General features: G+C 40.4%; 1 protein-coding gene across 5 annotated transcripts in view; it reads left to right on the forward strand.

Annotated features, from left to right (window-relative positions):
* The first annotated feature begins 6,719 nt into the window (after positions 1–6,719).
* Positions 6,720–20,804, forward strand: part of BTRC (beta-transducin repeat containing E3 ubiquitin protein ligase) — a 166,067-nt gene continuing 151,982 nt past the window's right edge. For 3 of the 5 annotated variants that reach the window (XM_002913868.4, XM_011235981.3, XM_011235986.3), the window contains exon 1: positions 6,721–6,882. In XM_002913868.4, coding sequence (XP_002913914.1) covers positions 6,835–6,882 — 48 coding nt within the window. In that variant the 5' untranslated portion in view covers positions 6,721–6,834. Of the gene's footprint in view, positions 6,883–20,804 lie in introns of all 5 variants that reach the window. The other 2 variants (XM_019809176.2, XM_011235990.3) reach the window with 2 other exon arrangements.

Consider the following 20,804-nt stretch of genomic DNA (forward strand, 5'->3'; position numbering starts at 1 on the left):
TTTATAGCTGGTAGGGCATAGGTAATGACCTCAGTTTGAAAGGATGTCAGCTGGTTCACCTGAGCAGAACATGCTGGCTGAACAATGGCTTGCCTAGAGAGCCTGGTGCTATTGTCCTCGGCAGTCTCATCTAGTGCCACTCTTCCCCCAAAGTCACCTGGCCTTGCTTTGGTTCTCAGAATGCACTGTCAAAAATGTAGTTACCTTTGCCTGGAACATTTTCTCGTGGCCCCACCACCATCCCACCCCATCCCCACTCCTCAGAACTGCTGTGGAGGAGACTGATTGCTCTGTCTAGATAAGAATGACCTAGGACTGTGACAGTGATAACAGTTGCGGAGGGAACCACCTCTGGATCACTCTTAATAGTGACTCCTTCCACTTAAGTATAAGAATATAGATCCCCAATGGGGTCAACAAACTCAGAAGTCACTGACACTTGGCCTTTTATGAGAACAAGGAAATGAGGGGAAGGGGGAAGTTCTTTAGCCCACAACTAAAACAGTGTCTCTCCTGCCAACTGAAATACAGAATAATCTTTCTCACCTCCACTGGAGGTCTTGACCCTAGGGTTAAGCCTATCAGATATCAAATAGTTGGTGGGGTTTTAATCAGTTAATCACTTTGCTTCCAGTCAACCTTGAGCTTTGATTGGCTATCCTTGGAAAACAGAGGGTTTGGGGGTGGGAGGAGAAGTAATTCTAGAGTTTTGAAGACAAGTTAGGCCTGCAGGGGAACTCTGGATAGCCAGAGGTCACCAAGAAGGCACTAGGCGTCTAAATTCCAAGGAAGTGCTCTCAAATCTGGCTACAGATTAGAACCATCTGGGGACCTTTACAATTACCATTGCCAAGGTACCTGGGGAGTACAGCTTCGACATTAATATTTGTTATAAAGTCCCTCAGCAGGTGGGGTGCCTGGGTGGCTCACTTGGTTAAAGGGCCGACTCTTGATCTCAGCTCAGGTCTTTTTTTTTTTTTTTAAGATTTAATTAATTAATTAATTAATTTGAGAGAGAGAGCGCATGCATGCACGAGTGAGGGGAGGGGAAGTCAGGGAGGGAGAGGGAGAGAATCTCAAGCAGACTCTGCGCTGAACTTGGTGCCTGACATGGGGCTCTGTCTCACGACCCTAAGATCATGACCTGAGCCGAAACCAAGAGTCAGAGGCTTAATCAACTGAGCCACCCAGGCACCCCTCAGCACAGGTCTTGGCTCAGGGTTATGAGTTCAAGCCCTGCATTGGGCTCCACACTGGGCATGTAGCCTACTTATAAATAAATAAATAAATAAATAAATAAATAAATAAAGCCCCTCAGCTGAGATCAAGAGTCAAACACTCAACTTAGCCACTCAGGCACCCCACCTGTCAAATGACTCTTAAGTTCAATCAGGGCTCAGACCCCCATTGGGTATAGTAGAAGGGAATGCCATGGAATGAGAAAAAAAGTGAAGGCACATATGGACTATTTCTGGCTCCAGCCTGCTATGTGTTACAATCACACATTATGGGGATTAAGATCAGAAGAGCAGAGCAGTGTGCTTAAAGAAGGGCATAATCCTTGTGGGCTTGCTTGCTTGCTTTCTCTCTCTCTCTCTCTCTCTCTCTCTTTCTTTCTTTCTTTCTTTTTTTTTTAAGAGAAGGAGCATGAAGGGGTAGGAGGGGCAGAGGGAGAGAAAGAATCTTGAGTAGGCTCTACACCCAGCACGGAGCCAACACAGGGCTCAATCTCATGACCTTGAGATCATGACCTGAGCCAAAATCAAGAGACAATCCCCCTTGTGGGCTTTCTTAAAGAAGGTAAAATGCATAGACGGGCAAAAAAAAAAAAAAAAAAGTGGAAAGCTGGATAATGCCAAGTGTGGTGGAATAGTGTGGTGGAACTATAGACCGTTCTGGTCTTTCTGTACTTCAGTTTGGTACTACATGTCCAATTAAGTGTCCTTAATAGCTTATGAACCAGCAAGTATGACCTTAGATATGTATTCCCAAAGATTCTCTTACCCAGGGGTATGTAGGAGGCTCATTGCTGCAGTGTTATCAGGGTGATTGGGAATCGTGGACTTTGCTGGGAGAGTGGGTAGGTAAAACATGGGGCATACACATCATCAAGCTATTATGCAGCATTTAGAAGCAACAGGTTAGATGCACACATAACAACACGAATGGATCTTAAAACCTTAGGCACTGGGTGAAAAAGTATGAAACAGAATGGGATATATGAAAACAATATTACACATATAATATATAATGAGATATATAAATAATATTTAATGAATTAAAATTGTAGCACATGAATAACTATTTTGCAAGAACCATACAAACAAAAAGGTAAAAATTGTCTATGGGGGAAGGGAAAAGGGAACAAGCCATGTACGAAAAGAGAGTGATTAACTAGAAAACTATATATATATTTTTAAGTAGGCTCCAAACCCATTGTGAGCTTGAACTCACAACCCTGAGATCAAGACCTGAGCCGGTACCAAGAGTTTGGTGTTTAACCGACTGAGCCACCCAGAATACCCTAGATAACTTTTTTTTTTTTTAAGATTTAAGTCAGATCTTGAACGATGAACAGGAAAGAGGGAGAAGGGGAAGACTTCTAGAAGTCAGAAATCAATATCACAAGCTAAGGCCAGGAGACAGGAGTATGCTGAGCAGGTGTGTAGGAGAAACCTCTGATTGGAGAAGAGGGACCTAACAATGCAAAGTGGGAAGTAAGGTTGGAAGGTGACTGGATAAGATTGTGAAGTTCTAGAAAGCCAGATAAAAGAATTCAACCAAAGATAACGGAGATAAGAGAGCCAAACCAGGATTGAGCAGGGAAAAGTTGTGATGCAAGTGAAGTGTAAAAGACAGTATCAGCCGTGCCTGGGTGGCTCAGTTGGTTCAACATGTGCCTTCCGCTCAGGTCATGATCCCAGGGTCCTGGGATGGAGCCTCGCATCTGGCTTTCTACTCAGCAGGGAGCCTGCTTCTCCCTCTCCCTCTGTCTACCACTCTGCCTACTTGTGCTCTCTCTCTGTCAAATAAATAAACTCTTAAAAAAGAAATAAAAGACAGTATCAGAGGAGGTGGAATGAGAGCCTGGAGTCAGAGAACTGGATTGGAGGTAAATATAGGGAAATAGGCAAAAAAGATGGTGATAGTCTGGAACAGACTAGCATTGGAGGTAGAGGCTGGAAGAGACATTTTTTTTTTAAAGATTTTATTTATTTATTTGACAGAGAGAGACAGCCAGCGAGAGAGGGAACACAAGCAGGGGGAGGGGGAGAGGAAGAAGCAGGCTCATAGCGGAAGAGCCTGATGTGGGGCTCGATCCCATAAAGCCGGGATCACGCCCTGAGCCGAAGGCAGACGCTTAACCGCTGTGCCACCCAGGCGCCCCTGGAAGAGACATTTTGATAGATTACTGGCTGAATACAGACACTAATAGACAAGGATGAGTCAAAGAGTACTCTGAGGTCTTAAACCAGAAGGCTGGGGAAGAAATTAAGTCTAGTATAAGTTGTGATTTCTCATATTGGAAATCCAATTTTTTGGTAAAATGAAGTTTTGAAAGGTTCTGATGATTCAGTGTTCTCCTTGAGCAACTGCACCATAAACAGGCTCATAAGTGCATCCATTTTAGAGTTGGCAGAGGTCTTTGTTTTCCAGATGAGGTGCAGAGGACCAGAGAGGTTCAGTTAATTGCCAAATCAACCAATTAACCGGAGAAAGGATGGGCTAGAACCAGACTTCTTAATCCAGTCCAATGAACTTTCCAAAACTATGTTGGATATGAGAAGCTTCAAAATCAAGGCAGTTTATACTTGGATTTCTCAGTTTGACTGACCATAAGCAGTCAGTTTTCAAAAAAGAGGATTTACCCTTTCTGTACCCAGTCCCTGCCAGCTCACTTTCAATCCATATGCATATGAACTGTCTGGCTGGTTGTGCTTTCAAACAAGGATTCCTTGGGTTTGTTTTACTAATCCTTATCTCTACATGGCTGGACAAAGTGAGGACTGTCACTGACTGCCGGCCTCATCCAGCAGTGTTTTCATACTCCTCTATGGATAACAAAGTCAAATGAATGACTTCTCAACAGAATAGAATCTTAGGGTTTAAAAGATCCTACTCTCCCACTCAAACTGAAACCCTCTAGACATTACTGACAGTCGTCTTGCCTCTATATATTTTCAGGAATGGGGTGGTCCATTCCTTTGAAGGTATAGCTCTGATTACTAGAAAGCTCTGAATCTGAGTCCTATGCCACTGAACTGTGGTTCAGTGAAAATAGCACAGGCCTTGGAGTCAAGCAGACCTGGGTTAGAATTCTGCCAATATTCCTACTTCTTATGTTCCATAGATGAGTGAAACCATATGATAATTGTCTTTCTCTGCTTGACTTATCTTGCTTAGCATCCTCTCCACCAGTCCCGTCCATGTTGCTGCAAATGTTGTGAAATTGTTCTTTTTGATGGCTGAGTAATATTCCATTGTATATATGGACACATCTTCTTAATCCAGTCATCTGTTGGAAGGCATCTCGGCTCCTTCCACAATTTGGCTATTGTGGACAATGCTGCTATGAACATTGGGGTGCATATGGCCCTTCTCTTCACTACGTCTGTATCTTTGGGGTAAATACCCAGTAGTGCAATTGCTGGATCATAGGGTACCTCAATTTTTAACTTTTTAAGGGAGGGCTTTAGAGGGGAGGGGTTGGGAGATTGGGATAGGCTGGTGATGAGTATTAAGGAGGGCACGTATTGCATGGTGCACTGAGTGTTATATGCAAGTAATGGATCATGGAACTTTACATCAAAAACTTGTGATGTACTGTAGGGTGACTAACATAATAAAAAATTATTGTCAAAAAATAAAAAAGAATTCTGCCAAGGTAATTTGCTCTATGACTTGCACAAATTATTTATTTTCTATCAGTCTCTTCTGTAAATTAGGGATAATAATGCCTATTTTACAGAGTTATGATGAATATTAGAGATTATTATGCATATTAGGGATTATATAAATTTTTAAAAAAGATCTTATTCATTTATTTGAGAAAGAGGGGGAGAGAGAGAGAGCACAAGCAGGGTGGAGGGCAGAGGGAGAAGCAGGTTCTCTGCTGAGCAGGGGCTTGATCCCAGGACCCCAGGATGATGACCTGAGCCAAAGGCAGACGCTTAAGTGACTGAGACACCCAGGCACCCCATATTAGAGATTATGAATATTAAATTCCTAGTACATGCCTGGCACAAAGAGCTAATAAAGCAATAGCTGTTATTATTGTCATATGCTATCTACATATGCCTTTCAGTACTTTGAAACACTTGAATTTAGTTGTCATGTTATTCCTAAGTGCTCTTTTTTTTAGAGTAAGCATCTACCAATATTTTCTCCTGTGGTCATCCTGGCTTTGGCTATGCTCCTACATACCATGTTTGTAGGACATGGTGACCATAACTGAACAAAGTATTCCAGGTGTGGTCTGACTGCTTCAAAACAAAGACTATAAGCCTCTATTCCCCAGACACTACTCTTCAAGCTGCCTAAACTATTTTAGTATATTTGGCAACTGTGTCACATACTGTGTCACATACTGCCTTAGTCCTATGAAAACTTCCAGGTAGTTTTCATGTGTATGAATTTGAAGTCTTCTCCATTTTGCACTTGTGTAGAACTTTTTTTAATTCAAGAGTAAAACCTTTTTTTTAAGTGAAAGCCTATTATGCATTAGGTATGCTGAGTTCTGTGGACATAGAGATGACTAGAACAAAGTATCAACACACTAGAAATGTGAGCAAGATTGGGTCTATCATGTTCACCAATGAATCCCCATTTCTTAGGATGATGTCTGGACACAGTTATGTGCTTACTGTTCGTTGAACAGATGAATAAAATAGTTTACAATGGAAATTTTTCCTGTAAGTGAAAAAGCACTTCCCTAAGTCACTTATTTTATCAATTTGGATATTCTGTACTAGCCATCACTTTTAGCCCAACCCTGGGGTTGAGAGAGTAAGGGAGACCCAATCTCCAAAATAAAATCCTGCCGTCCCTTTCAAGGCCAAACTAAATACTTATGAGCTTTATTTGCTGGATGGCCATCATATCCAACCATTGAAGGCCTTTTGGAGGCACTTTTTGCCCCTTAATGCAACGCTTCCGTCCCAGGGTTAACAAGCCATGCCTTCTGAGCACTAAACACCCAAGAATTTCCAGAGGTGAGTTCTCTCTGGCCTTGACTTCTCTTAGTGGTAGAATAAGATCCTCAGGAGCAGTGTGGGGTGATAGATTAGGAGGACCTTCAAATTCTGCATTGGTCTGTCAGGTGCTGCCGGGACCTCTGAGTCCTCTCACAGTTTTTTCCAGTATTTGGGCTACAGGTGAGGCAATGGTCGCCATCTTGATATTAAATGCCAGGCAGGCAGCCACTAGCCACTAGCGTCCCTCGGTAACCACGGAGACACCCGTGCCCCCCTCCCGTTTCCCATCCGTAGAGGCTGTAAACTACGATTCCCATCAGCCGATTTCCTCTACTCGATGGCGAGTTGTCTGGATTTAGCTTTCGGCCACCGCGACCATGCCGCAGCGAACGGCGGGAGTTGCGGTTCGCGTCGAGACTTCACTTTTTGCTGCGGGAAACTCCAGCACTACAAATCCCGTGAGCCAGTGGGCTCACGCATGTGCACGGAACAGCGGGCTCCCGGGCCCCCTGCCGGTGCCTGAGAGGTAAGAGAGGGCGGGGGGAAGGAAGAGGAGGCGGATCCGGGCGCTGCGTTGGCTGCGGCCTGGCACCAAGGGGGCGGCCCCGGCCTAGTGCAGACCCAGTGGCCCCCGGTGATTATGGACCCAGCCGAGGCGGTGCTGCAGGAAAAAGCGCTCAAGTTTATGGTGAGGAAAAGGCGCAGGCCGGGAGCGGTGGAGGCGGTGGCGTTGGCGATGTCGCTGAGGCTCGGGCCTGGGCCGCCCGCCCGCCGGAGGAGGGGGCAGCGGGATCCTGGGCCGAGGCCGGCGGCGGGGGCAGCTAAAGGGACGGGACGGAGCTCTAGGGAGGAGGGGAAGGGGGGCTTGCGGAGAGGACCCGGGGGTGGGGGCAACAGCTCCGCCATCTTGTGGATGAGAGGCCAAGTGACAGCGGGAGCTTAATCGGGGAGGGGGCTCTGGGCGGCGCGCGGGGCCCTGGAGGGAAAGGGGCGTGGGGACAGTTACTGAAGAGCGGAGGAAGCCCAGAGGAGAGACGCCGTGAGGTTGCTGGCAGGGCCTTCTCGGTGTCAGGGTTACGGGTAAGGCCCAGCAGAGGAGATGCGTTCAGGAGTGGGGAAGGGGAACGCGGGAGAGTGGAAGGAGAGATCTAGGGTGAGGGGCAAGGAGGGAACGGGCAAGGCGGGATGCAGATGGATCTAAGGGGTGAAGGAGAGAAAGCCAGGGCAGGTGGGAGACTTGTAGTTCTGTAGAATGTGGGGGTGGGGTGGGGAGGAGGGGAGATAGCCTTTGCCTTCAGGGTACAATCCCAGTTTGGCTAAACTAATGTTGGACAAGACAAACTCTGAAAAGGAAGAGGCCTTACTTAGGAGGATCAGGACTAGGGATGGACACCTAGGACTATGGTGATAGTCTCTAGGGAAGGAACGGGGTGTTGATGGTGAGCCAGAATTACAAATGTCAGAAAAAGGGCTACATACTCTGCTTTGAAAGGAGAGGGTAAGTATTGTAGCGAGGACGAAGTGGTAAAAAGCAAGAGGTTGATCCATCAGGGAAACATGGGTACAGGAGATTGGGGAAAAATATCTAACAGGGTAAAACAAAACAGTGCTAAATTGTAAAGAAAGTAAAATATGGGTCCTGGTGCTATATCACTTTCTGAGAAAGGAAGGGCCATGGAGATTGCAATCACAAGACTCCTAAGAAGTGATGAGATCAGTGGAGAAATTCAGGAGATAAAGGGGAAATCTAACTAGTGGGGAATAGGAGATGTCAGAATTGGTGGTTACTTACCAGTTTTAGGTTGAAGCACAGTATGAACTTGGATTGGAATTTGTTGGGTATATTTAAATCCTTTAGAGCCTTGTTCTTTAACTTTGTATCTGCTTTTCTTTTGCTATGCTTGTTTGGCAAATTTGTATAGGCTTATATTTGATGCTTTTAATCTGATGCTTCTTGTATATCTTAGGTGTAAAACCAGGCTTTGTGGTTACAGCTAAAGAATGGTGGAATGCATAGACTGCTATTTTAATAGGTGACCTTAGGGATATTGATATTATTTGCAGTGGAGTCTTGCTTTTTCAGAAGTAATTGTAACTAGTCACTCCAAATCTCGTTTCTTTGATGGTTGTTATTTTGTTTTTGTCTGAAATACCAAAACAAATCTAAATAAACATGGACACTATCCTGGTTGAAATTTGGCTTTAAACTGCCCCATTTATAAGAATACATCTTCAGAGACTGGTCAAATTCTCTAAAACTTTATTTTGTATTAGTGCTTTCAAAAACACCTAACTAAAGTTTGAATATATCACTAAAAAAATCCCATTAGGCCTGAAGAAGTTTCTTGAGTTTCTGCCAATGTTGAAATTCTAAAATATTAAATTTTTTGGACTCTAGAAGTAAGTGGAAGTTGCTTGATATTTTACATTATTTTACATTGAATAATCTCTATGCTAAATAACCTGTATGCCAGCTTCTAGATTTAAGTCACAAAATTGGCAGCTCCTTATTTTTGTTTTCCTGCTTAGAGGTTGACTGAGTCCTAATCTTGACACTTATGTCAAATTTATGGAATAATGTGATTTATAGATCATAAAGAGACATTATGAGATCATCTTCTTACTCCCTATTAGACCTCAGCCTAGGAGCATTCTCAACTACTTGATCTCCACTTTGTACTAGTGAGTTAATGTTTCGATAATGGTCTCCTGATTGAGTTAAAGTGGACCTGGAGAGGCCATGTAGTAGTTTGCAGCTTTTAGGGCACCACACATTATTAAATGTTGAGTCACCTTCCATAGGGAGAAGCCAATTTTTTCTTTAATTTTAGTAACTTTCATTTTTGACCTTGCCTGCTATTTTGGCTACTGCTTGAGAAAAAGGCCAACTGGAAGAGGGTCACCAAGAAGGACACCTTAATAACTGAAGCAGAGAACGGAGAGTTAGAGATTTCATATTTTTCAGCTCAGTCACAGTCTTATTATGAATCTGAGTAAGTTACAAACTTGCCTTTGGTCCCATGTACCCTGCTAACATATGTCTTTAACTCAGTTTTGAGATGGGAAGATATTTGTGCTTGCACTAAGTAATTAGTGCACAGTACACACGGAGGAATGATCCTTTTAATCCAATTGAGATTTTTGTATAGTGTTTGGCTTTGTTTTGGCCTTAATCCTTTCCTCAATTGTGAATTGTGAATGGCAGTTTTTTTATGGATGCCCTGATTTCCATGGTTTAAGAAAATGCAAAATTTATTTAAAATGCCAATATGAAATAGATACTGTCATTTATGAATTTTGCTTATTGCAACATTAATGTAGTGCTTTGATTAGGAATTTTACAATAAAATCTTATTAACATAAGACTGCTAATTCATAGTTGACCATAGTTCACACATAGTCTAGAGTTAAAATTTAGTGAATTGGATACTTAGTGAAAAATAGTTTAAGCAGAATGTCTAACTTCTAGAAACAAATGATATTAAAGCAGTAGTTCACATTAAGTAACCTGTATGCTAATATCTCATTTAGCTCTAGCAGGTCCTCACGCACCTTCCTAACTAATATTTCCTTGGTCAACAAAATTACAATGCAGAAAAAGATAAATGGGACCTGGAAAAGGATCTGAGACGAGACATGAAAGTGATTGAGGGAATGTAGGCACCATTTTATAAGCAGATATTAAAAAAATATATATGGGGGATAAAAAGATGAGTTGAGGGATGAATTTGAAGTTTATTTTTAAAAATGAACAGGGTAAACCAGTCCCAGAATAATAGATCTGGGGAAACATTTGAAACTTGGATGAAATAATTTTGGGGCATATAAAATACTTTTTTATAGAATTGATAAGTGAAATAGTATAAAAGGTAACTTGCAGTGTAACAGACGACCCCACAATTTAGTGGCTTAAACAATTTATTATTTCTCTTAAATTTGTGGTTGATTGATGGTGTTGGCAAGGTGCGGAATGTTCAAAATGGCCACATCACGTAGCTGACCACTGGCTGAGAGTTCAGTTAGCCCTAAAGGCCTTCGGTCCCCCTTTATGTGGGCACGCTGTTCTCCACATGGCCTTTGGATTTACTTAAGCTGGGTGCCTGGATTCTAAGAAGGAGCATTCTAAGAGATAGGAAATAGAAGGCATTCAGCCAGTTCTCTTATGTCCTTGGATTGGAAGTCTGAGAATGTCACTCTTGGTCAAAGAGAGTAAGGCCAGACCAGAGTCAGAGGGAGGGGAAATAATCTCTACCTGTAGACAGAAGAATGACATGCATAAACAGAGAGGGAAATTGCTGGAGACCATGCCTTTTGAGACTGGCTACCAGGGATGCTATTGTAGTTGGATGTTCATGCTAAAAATACAAACGGGATTAGCTAAATTTGTGAATAACAACACTGGGCTTACTTTGGAAGCGTCTCTTTTTTGAGGTTAACTTCTTGAGAAACTAACATGATCTCCTGCATGACTTGCCTTAATAATGTCACTGCAGAGATAATACTGGGTGAATTAATATGATTCAGTAACTTTTCTTATTTGCTTGAGAAGTGTATGTATCTAAAAGCAAGAAATTGCATTTTAAAGTAAATACTCAGATTTTTCACTGAGATGGACTTTTCTTTGAGTCAGTGAGATTGATTACCAGCTGGTTGGGTGAGCATTTGAAACTAGTTCTTAGTTTAAGTTGTCAGAGTTTCTATGTCTCTTTTACGTGTTCTCAATTTAAATTAGTCTTCAGTTTCTTTTCTGGATATTCTTATATTGGTATTAAGGTATGAAATTATGAATTAGTGATAATTCTTTGTGCTAATTTTTAATTTATGTTTGTAATAGGTGTACATATTATTAGAAGTGAATTATTAGATGTAGAGAAAATTCTACTTTGAATGATTGTCAAATTTTTTATTGCTAAATTAGAAAATGAACTTTTAAAAAAAGACCACTTACTATTGTATATTATTTGTATAGTGTTTAAATCCTGAAAGAAAGGAAGCAGATGAGAATTTTTTTTTCCCTTGCTAAAGGGAGATAGGACATGTAAGGCCTTGATCATGTACAGAAAAAATTATTTTGCGGTAAATGGCATTACAATAAAAAAGAGAATGAAGAAAGAAAAAAAATCTTTGTGCTATTGAAGTATTTAAAAATCCCATCTACTTTTTTTTTAAAGATTTTAATTTATTTATTTGAGAGAGAGCGTGCACACAAACGCATGAGAGCACGAATGGGGGGAGGGGCAGAGGGAGAGGGGGAAGCAAGCTCCCCAATAAGCAAGGAGTCTGACTGAGCAAGGAGCCTGGTGGGGGGGCTCTATCCCAGAACCCCGGATCATGACCTGAGCTGAAGGCAGACACTTAACTGACTGAGCCACCCAGGTGCCCCAAATCCCATCTACTTTCTAGCAATATTTTAATATAGCATGGGAAGTGCTTTCTAAGTGTGTATAATAATTCATTGAGGATGAAGTAGAAAATATTTGCCAGTGTTTAACAAGTCCGTCACTATAAAGAAACTACTGCTTTCCTTGGTAGTCAATCCAGCATCTGTAAATTGGAAGTAGAGGAGGGAAAAAATACGGGAAAGTTTCACTGGATCTTACCGTTTTGACTAGTATTCCACAAGATTCACCTTGTACTTTGGGAATCTCTGGATTATTCCCTTTACTTTCCCAAAGCCTAACTGAGACAGAGCTAGAACATTTTACAGAAGGCTCAGAGATAACAAGTGGAATAAATACTGAGAGTAACATTGACTTAAGACTGTGATTTGTTCTCTGGGACACTGCCATCATAGTTCTTGGATTGCCTTCATATGTGGCCAGGGTGGGAGTGAGAAGCAAGGGAGCAAAAGCCACAGAGCCTGGAGAGGATTCCTTCCTCCCTAAGGTGAACCTTCTGAATTGGAATTTCCTTCTAAGGTCTTGCTCCTTCCTGATTTGGCTCTCCCTTTAGGATATACTTCGCTTCTTACTCCCAAGCTTGTGATCTTACCTGACCTGACTCTGTCAATAATGGGATAATCACAGGAGTGGGAGAGTTGTGTTTTTTTAATTTTTGTTTTTTAAAATATAGTTAGCCATAAGTAGCTAACAGCCATCATTTATTTAGTGTTTACTATGTGCTACTAAATTCTTTTTGTTTCTCTCTCTCTCTCTTTTTTTAATCTCTGTACCCAGTGTGGGCCTCAAACTCATGACCCCAAGATCAAGCGTTGCATGTTTTATGACTGAGCCAGGCTGGTGCCCCTAAATCCTTTACATATATTATTTCATTTAATCCTTCCAAGAGTAGATTCAGTACTATTGTTATTCCCATTTTCAGGTAAGGAGACTGATTCCAGAGAGAATAAGTAACTTGTACAAAGTCACTCTGTTAGCAAGGAGCCTGACATCAAACCCATGCAGTCTGACCCAGTACCCTGACTTACGTTATGTTTAATCCTTGAAGAGCAGAGAAACAATGGAATATGATGGCATATTTCTTTGCTAGTGATGGCTAGAGTGGAAGAGTTACTGTCCAGATTTACATGTAGATTTTCTAATCATTTGAATTATTGAGGAAATGGAATAAGACTTTATAGTTGTCACAGTATCATTGTATCGGTCAGCTATTGCTGACTAATAAAACCCACAGAATATCACGGCATACAGTGATAGACATTTATTCTCAGGAGTATGTGGATTTGCTAAGTATCGGATGGTATAGACTGAGCTTAGTTGGGTGACTCTGGACTTGGCTGCTCACTGAGAACTGTTACATATGATATTCTGGGACTCAGACTAAAGAAATAGTGACTTATCAGGCTAAGCTCTTACAGCTACAGCAAAGGCACAAGAGAGCAAGTCCAGTCATTCAGGTACCTTTCAGTCATTGGGTCCTGTCACACCTGCCAGTGTTCCATTAACCAAAGCAAGTCACATGGGTGTGCCCAGAGTCAAAGGGCAGGGAACTATAGTCTGCCCATAGAAGTCGTGGGGGAGGGAGTAACTTGTATGATAATGTACTATAGTAACAATTGTCTGTAATGTAATTTAGTATACTTGATTTATAGAAGAATGATGAAGTGCCTACTGTGACGGCTATTGTGCTTTCATTCCGCTTATTGTTGTGCTGTCCTGACTAGCACTTTCTTACTTTGGTTACCGAAAAACACCCTTGGGTTGGATACTTTTAGAATCACTATTTAATATAGCAGGTATCTTTGCATCATGTTATTAAAAAAAAAAAAGGCATAAAGAAGCAGTTAGATTCTTGACATTAATCCACAGTGATGCCCTGAAAAGTTCATCAGTATTACAAGCTATTCTTCTGTCCTTGGGAAGGATAAAGTTGATGTCATTCCAATGGCATTTGTAACAGAATTTGAACTATAACAGAATTTGAATCAAGGTCATGCATAATGCTCTAACAACTCCCTTGGTAGCAGGTTTAGAGCTCTTAAATCCCTTCTCTGCACCTAAATTTGAGGCTGCAAAGATATGGTACTGATATTTTCAGATGTCTGGGGGACGTTCAGGCTTTCACTGAAAAGTCATGGAAACAGACATCCAGGAATTACAGCACGTGGATAATACTTTTGGAACACAGATGCACAAATCCTTGTACTCGGGAACTAACACATTAACACTAAGCTATTAATGTGGTTATTTGTGAATTGTTGGGTTATGGGTAATATTTCAAAATATTTAACGGCATCTGAAAATGTGCTAGTAAAACACACACAAAAGCATTACTTAGGTGATTTTTCTTTTCTTTGGCTTCTTTAATGTTTTCTAGATTTTCTACAGTGATTATTGTTTTTAGTCAGAAAAATTTAAATTTAGTATATTGAGTGTATATATTTAAAAAAATAGAACCCCAGATGAAGACCCACATTTAATCATGGACTGCAGTATACCCAAACTAATTTTCTTAACTGGAAAATGGGCCATTGTTAGTCTTACCTACTTGAAAAGGTTCTCTTTTTTTCCCCTTCTCAGTTCATTTTAAATTGTGAATTGCCATGTGTAATGTGTTAATTGATCAATTACACCATTAAACTCCTATTTGTATCCAAGATTTTCATTGGGAATTTAGGACTGTATGTTCCTAAATTGCTGGAGCACTGCATTTTCCTTTTAAATAGTACTTGGCAAAATCAGTGGGTTGATGACTGAAAATGAGGCCATGATAGTTGGCATGAATGTGATTTGATAAAAATGTGAACATAAACTGAGTTGCAAAACATCATGTTACATGTGGAGGGAGATGGTTATGGGGGCAGGAAGGGATGAAGATACAAAATTAAATAAAACTTCTGTCTCCTCTAGAACTTCACGATCTATCGAGAAGATAGGAATTTATAGTATTTCTTAAGGCACAGTAAGTGCCAAAATAGAGGCACAAAGTGCTACAGAAGTTAACAGAAGGGAAATCAGTTCTAAGTAGAGAGATCTTTGGATGCTTTGTGGGAGAAGAAAGCTTCGTATTGGAATTTGTAGAATAGATAGGTTTTGATAGACTTGTTTTTGAGGTGGGCAGTTCCAAGAAGAGGGAGTTGTTTGGGTAAAGGCCAGAAAATCAAGAGATGGGCAGGCATGGGTTGAGTAGATAGATATGACTTGAACATAAGGTGCATAGCAGATAAGAAAGAAAAGAAAGACTGAGGACTGGGGAGTTTGGACTGAACCCAGTTTGTATTGAAAAATAATATTCTAGTGTACTTTGTGAATGTACCTGTCTTTGTAAGCTTTTAGAGAAGTAATTATACAAAAAGTGTACAAATCATGAGTATATAGCTCATTAAAATTTTACCTAATGATCACTTCTGTGTAAGTATTATCTAATACCTGTAGGTTAGTTTTACTTTTATTTGTATTTAACCTCATATATATGGAATCATTCCAGTATATATACTTCAGTTTCTGGCTGCTTTTGTCCCACATTGTTTGTAAGACGATATATTCAGATTATTTTTTTGGGTGTAATATGTTCATTCTCTTTGCTGTGTGGTATTCCACAAGTGTGAATATACTTCATATTTTTAGCCATTCTATTGTTGATGGACATTTGGGTTATTTCCAGTTTTTGGCTACTGTGAATTGTGCTGTTATGAATAATCTTGTACGTGTCTCTGCTTGAACATATGTACATATCTGTTGGGTGTGTATCTGGGAGTAGGATTGCTAGGTCATAGAGTATGAGGATGTTTAGCTTTAATAGGTATGATGAAACTGTTTTCCATCTTGCGCTTCCTACAGCAGCGTATGAGAGTTCCAGTTGCTGTTGCTGCATGTTCTTGTAACGTTTACTTGATGTTGTCTGTCTTTTTTAGTTTAGCCAGACTAGTAGATGAATGGTACTGTCTCACTGCTTTAATTTGCATTTCCTTAGTGACCATTGTAATCAAGCACATTTTTAGGTTTATTGGCCATTTATTAATTTGTTTGTTTGGGGGGGGGTGGGGTGGAGGGAGGGAGAGGGAGAGAGAATCCTAAGCATGCTCTGCACCCGGACATGGGGCTCCATCTTAAAACCCTGAGATCATGACCTGTATTAGCTCTTTAAATATACTCTATTGTGAAGTGTCAATATAAGCCTTGGTCATCTTTTTTAAATTGGATTGTCTGCCTTTTTAAAAAATTTTTTTGTTCCTTACATTCTGAAAAATACAAATCTTTCATCGAGGATATGGTGTCTTTTTAGGAACAGAATGTTTTGTTTCAGACTTTTTCATTTGAGGGATCAGGAAAAATTTCACAAGGTTTTGTACTACTTAAATAGTATTCGCAGGATTAGCAGGGCTTTTTTTTTTTTTTTTTTACATACCAATAGTTTAAAAAGAATGATTGCAATTAGCACCATCATTTTATAAAAGAAAGAAAGAGCTCCTAATACCATAAAAGTAGCAAGGATATAATCTCAGAATAAAGGAAACTCTTTGGGGTAGGCAGAGTAATCATCCCCTGCCCCACCAATCCCAAGTATCTGTGAGTATGTTAAATTACATGAGGAATTAAGGTAACAGATGGAATTAAGGTTGCTAATCAGCTGACTTTAAAATAGGGAGGTTATCTGGATTATTTGTGTTGGACCCAGTGTTAATCACAAGGGACCCTAAATGTGTAAGAGGAAGGCAGAAGAAACTAATAGTCTTTCTCGAGAGAAGATAGTTACCCCTAATTGGAGTGTGTACGTTGATATATGCGTACACATACCCACACACACACACACAGAGACATTTAATATCAGTATCTTTATTTTTAGTGTTTGGTAACCACCAGTGCAGCAATCCTTTCTCTTTCTCTTAACATTTTATTTTGAATTAATCTCAGAATTACAGAAGAGTTTCAGGTAAAACACAAATGATATTTTTTCCTGAATTGTTTGAGTGTAAGTTGTCACGTCACTAAATGCTTCAGTATGTATTTTCTACAAATCGAGGTCATTCTACATAATAGTAATACAACCATCAAAATTCAGAAATTAACATACAGTACAATTACATATATAACCCCAGACCCCATTCAAACTTTGCCAGTTGTTCATTAATGTTCTTTATAGCAAAAGGATCCAATCCAGAATCGCATATCGAATTTAGTTGTCAGGTCTCTTTAGTCTCCTTCAGTGTAGAACAACAGTTCATTAGTTTTTCTTCAATTCTCATGACGGTGGCACTTTTGAACATTACAGGCTAGTTGTTTTGTACAGTGGTTCCTCAATTTGGGTTTATCTGAGTTTTCCTCATGATTGGATCCAGGTTATCTATTTTTGGCAGAAATACCACAGAAGCGATGCTGTAGTTTTACTCCTTGCTTCCTATCAGGTGACACATGATTTTTGTCTTACAATTTTGTTCACTTGATTAAGGTGGCATCTGGCAGTTTCTTCTTTAAAATACGTTTTTCTTGGGGCTCCTGGGTGGTTCAGTTGTTAAGAGTCTGCCTTCGGCTCAGGGCGAGATCCCAGGGTCCTGGGATTGAGCCCCGCATCGGGCTCCCTGCTCCGCTGGGAGCCTGCTTCTTACTCTCCCACTCCCCCTGCTTATGTTCCTTCTCTGGCTGGCTGTCTCTCTTTCTGTCAAATAAATACATAAAATCTTTAAAAATAAATAACTAAAACACGTTTTTATCTTTGTAATAAATATTTTATGGAAAGGTACTTTGAAACCAGGTGACTATCCTATTCTTCATCAGATTTTCAGTCTATTAATAACAGAATAGGCTTATGAATTCCTGTTTTATTTGATGGGTTATAATCCAATACTGTCATTTATTTTGATGCTCAAATTGTTCCATATTTGGGCAGTGCTCTCAAGCTGCTTTGTCTTTTTGATGTCATTCTTTGAGCATTTTCTTATTTTCTGGTATAAGAAGATATTCTTTTTTTTTTTTTAAAGATTTTATTTATTTATTCGACAGAGATAGAGACAGCCAGCGAGAGAGGGAACACAAGCAGGGGGAGTGGGAGAGGAAGAAGCAGGCTCACAGCAGAGGAGCCTGATGTGGGGGCTCGATCCCATAAAGCCGGGATCACGCCCTGAGCCGAAGGCAGACGCTTAACCGCTGTGCCACCCAGGCGCCCCTAAGAAGGTATTCTTGTATTTAAAAGGGCTCATTTTGTATCCCCCCCACCCCCCGCCGCCCCCAGCCCTGGAATCACTGCTTTCTCTTGTGTGTTTTTTCTTTGTTTGTTTGTTTTTGAGGTAGAGAAAGATATTTAGAAGTCAAGATCTGGGTGTTAGGTGTGCTTATTGCTGTTGGGGTGTCACTGTTCCCAGGTCCTCTTATGGGACAGAGGTATGGAATATATGTATGTGTAAAAATGCACACGTGCATTTATATCACCATTTTAATTTTATCTACATATTTATTTAAAGCCATGAGTTCACACTGATATCTCCAGTTCTAGTCTAACACCACAGGGTTCATTCATTAATTTCCTTTCCATAATTATTACTCCCTTTTCTGACAGTAACTTGATTCTCATTATCCTCAATGTATTTTATTACTCAACTTCCTTATATGTGACCAGTCTCTCCTATTGCTGCTGTTCCTGACATCTACCACATTGATCCATCCTCACCTTAATCAGGCTCCAAAATCCCATATCAGGCTGCTGCCCCTGCTCCCCGTTTGAACATCTTTCTCACTTAGGATCTGATACCTTGCACTAGTTGCTCTTCTCAGTCCATTTTACTCCAGCACCCTGTGCAGGACTGCCAAGGCTGCCATATTCCTGTATGGACATCCTTTTTGTCCTGCTGGGGCTCTGACCTCCTGCAGTAGATCACTGCAGATTCTACCACCCCATCTTGTGTAGACACCTATTTTGCTTGGCTTTAACTGAACTGAATACACATTTTTTCTCTTGCAAAACTCAAACCCTGTACCTGTTAAACAACAACTCTCCATTTCCCTCTGCCCCCAGCCTCTGACAACCGCCATTCTGCTTTGTTTCAGTGAATTTGACTACTCTAGATACCTCATAAGTGGAATCATATAGTATTTGTCTTTTTGTGAGTGGCTTATTTTTCTTAGCACAATGTCCTCAAGCTTCATCCATGTTGTAGAATGTGTTGGAATTTCCTTCCTTTTTGAGGCTGAATAATATTCCATCATATTTAAACATCACATTTTATCCATTAATCTCTTGCCACACTTGGGATCCTTCCACCTTTTGGCAGTTGTGAATAATGCTATAAACACGAGTCTACAGATATCTCTTTAAGACCCTGACAAGCTTTATTGTTTTACCTTTTACAATTAGATCTACACTCCATCTGGAATTAATTAATTAATGTTTGGTGTGAGGTAGAGGACAGAATTCAGTTTTTGTTTTTTAAATCCAGTTGATCCAGTGACATTTTATTAATTAATTAATTAATTAATTAAAAGAATCTTCAGGCTTTTTATTTTATTTTATTTATTTGAGAGAGAGAGAGAGAGCACGAGCAGGGGAGAGGCAGAGGCAGAGGGAGAAACAGACTCACTGCTGAGCAGGGAGACCGATGCGGGACTTGATCCCAGGACCCTGGGACTATGACCTGAGCTGAAGGCGGACGCTCAACCGATGGAGCCACCCAGGCGCCCCGATCCAGTGACATTTATTGAAAAGATGATTCTTTCTTTGTTGCATTGCAGGGGCACTATTGCCATATACCACCTGTTTATATATATGTGTGGGCCTATTTTTAGGACTCTGTTCTGTTCCATTGTTCTGTTTATTCTTGTGCCAATATCATACTTTCTTAATTAATGTATTTTTATACCAGTTCTTGATGTCTGATAGTATATGTCCTTCAGCTGCCCACCCCCCTCAAGATTGCATTGGCTGTTCTTGGCCCTTTGCATTTCCATATATTTTGGAATCGTCTTGTTAATGTCCACAAAACATACTGCTATGGTTTTTATTGGCATTGTGTTAAATTTCTATATAAGTTTGGGTAGAATTGAGATCGTAACACTATTGAGTTCTACAATCCATGAAAATGGTGTATCTTTCCATTTATTTGGGTCTTTAATTTCTCTGTGTAGAGGTCTTTGTACATTTTTTGTTAGATTTATTCCTAGTTATTTGTTGCTTTTAGATGCTGGGTTTTTTTAGATGGTATTTTTAAAATTTAATTCTCTGTTGCTGATAGTGCAAAGGTTTTTAATCTGAGGTCCATGGCCCCCATTCAACATATAAACTCGTGCAAGTACTTTTTTCTGAAGGGTTGTAATTCACATCTGAATCTGATTCCCACTGAGGGCACTAAAAACAAAGATTAAAGACCATTGTAGTGGTTTCACTTAGAGTGGATTGGACTAGGGAGGAGGGAATAGATAGAGGCAGAGGCCGCTTAAAGGTTGTATAATAGTCCAGGCAAGAAGCCATGTGGGCTTGAGCCAGAGTGGTAAGTATGGAAAGAAGGAAAGACGTTTAAGGAATATTCTCGAGATAGGATGAGTAAGGTTTGCCTGGAGTAGAATAGGAGAAGTAAAGACAAAGAGAGAAGAGTAAAATGTTGTTAGGCATGATCCGGGGCAATTAGCTAAAGGGAACGTTGTCATAGTATAGGGAAATGAGCATTTGGTGGGTAAAGATGTTGGAAGAGTCCCTAATTTTAACAAGGAGACTAAATTTAAGATATGTTCATACAGATAAAAATGGGCATAATGATATAATATTTGGGATTTGCCTTGGAATTTGGAAGGTGGAAAGCTGAGTGATAGGAATTCATTATATACTATTCCATACTTTTCTGTGTATGTAAAAGTATCCATAATAACAGGTTAAAAGAGAAAGCTTTATCCACATAGAGAGTGAGCCAAATTGAAGTTCTTTGGCCCACTCAACTCTGCTTCCTATGTGATAGAAAGATCAGGATTCTTCTAAAACATTGTGTTTGGTTTTTGAGTAATTTCATGATCACTGTCTCATACTGGGGACACTGTTTTATGAAGATAAGCCAGATAAGGAAGCACAAAGCTACAGAGTGAGGTAGGCTAAGTGCTTGGATCTGGCTAGGAGTTAAGGGGAGGAAATTTAGCTAAGCAGATGGAACATGGCATCTGTTGGCAACTCAACCAGATTTGTGGACTCAGGGAAGTTTAGCAAGGGCAGGATATTCTTTTTTTTTTTTTTTTT

The sequence above is a fragment of the Ailuropoda melanoleuca genome, chromosome 6 (assembly GCF_002007445.2).
Source record: "Ailuropoda melanoleuca isolate Jingjing chromosome 6, ASM200744v2, whole genome shotgun sequence".
Taxonomy (NCBI): Eukaryota; Metazoa; Chordata; class Mammalia; order Carnivora; family Ursidae; genus Ailuropoda; species Ailuropoda melanoleuca.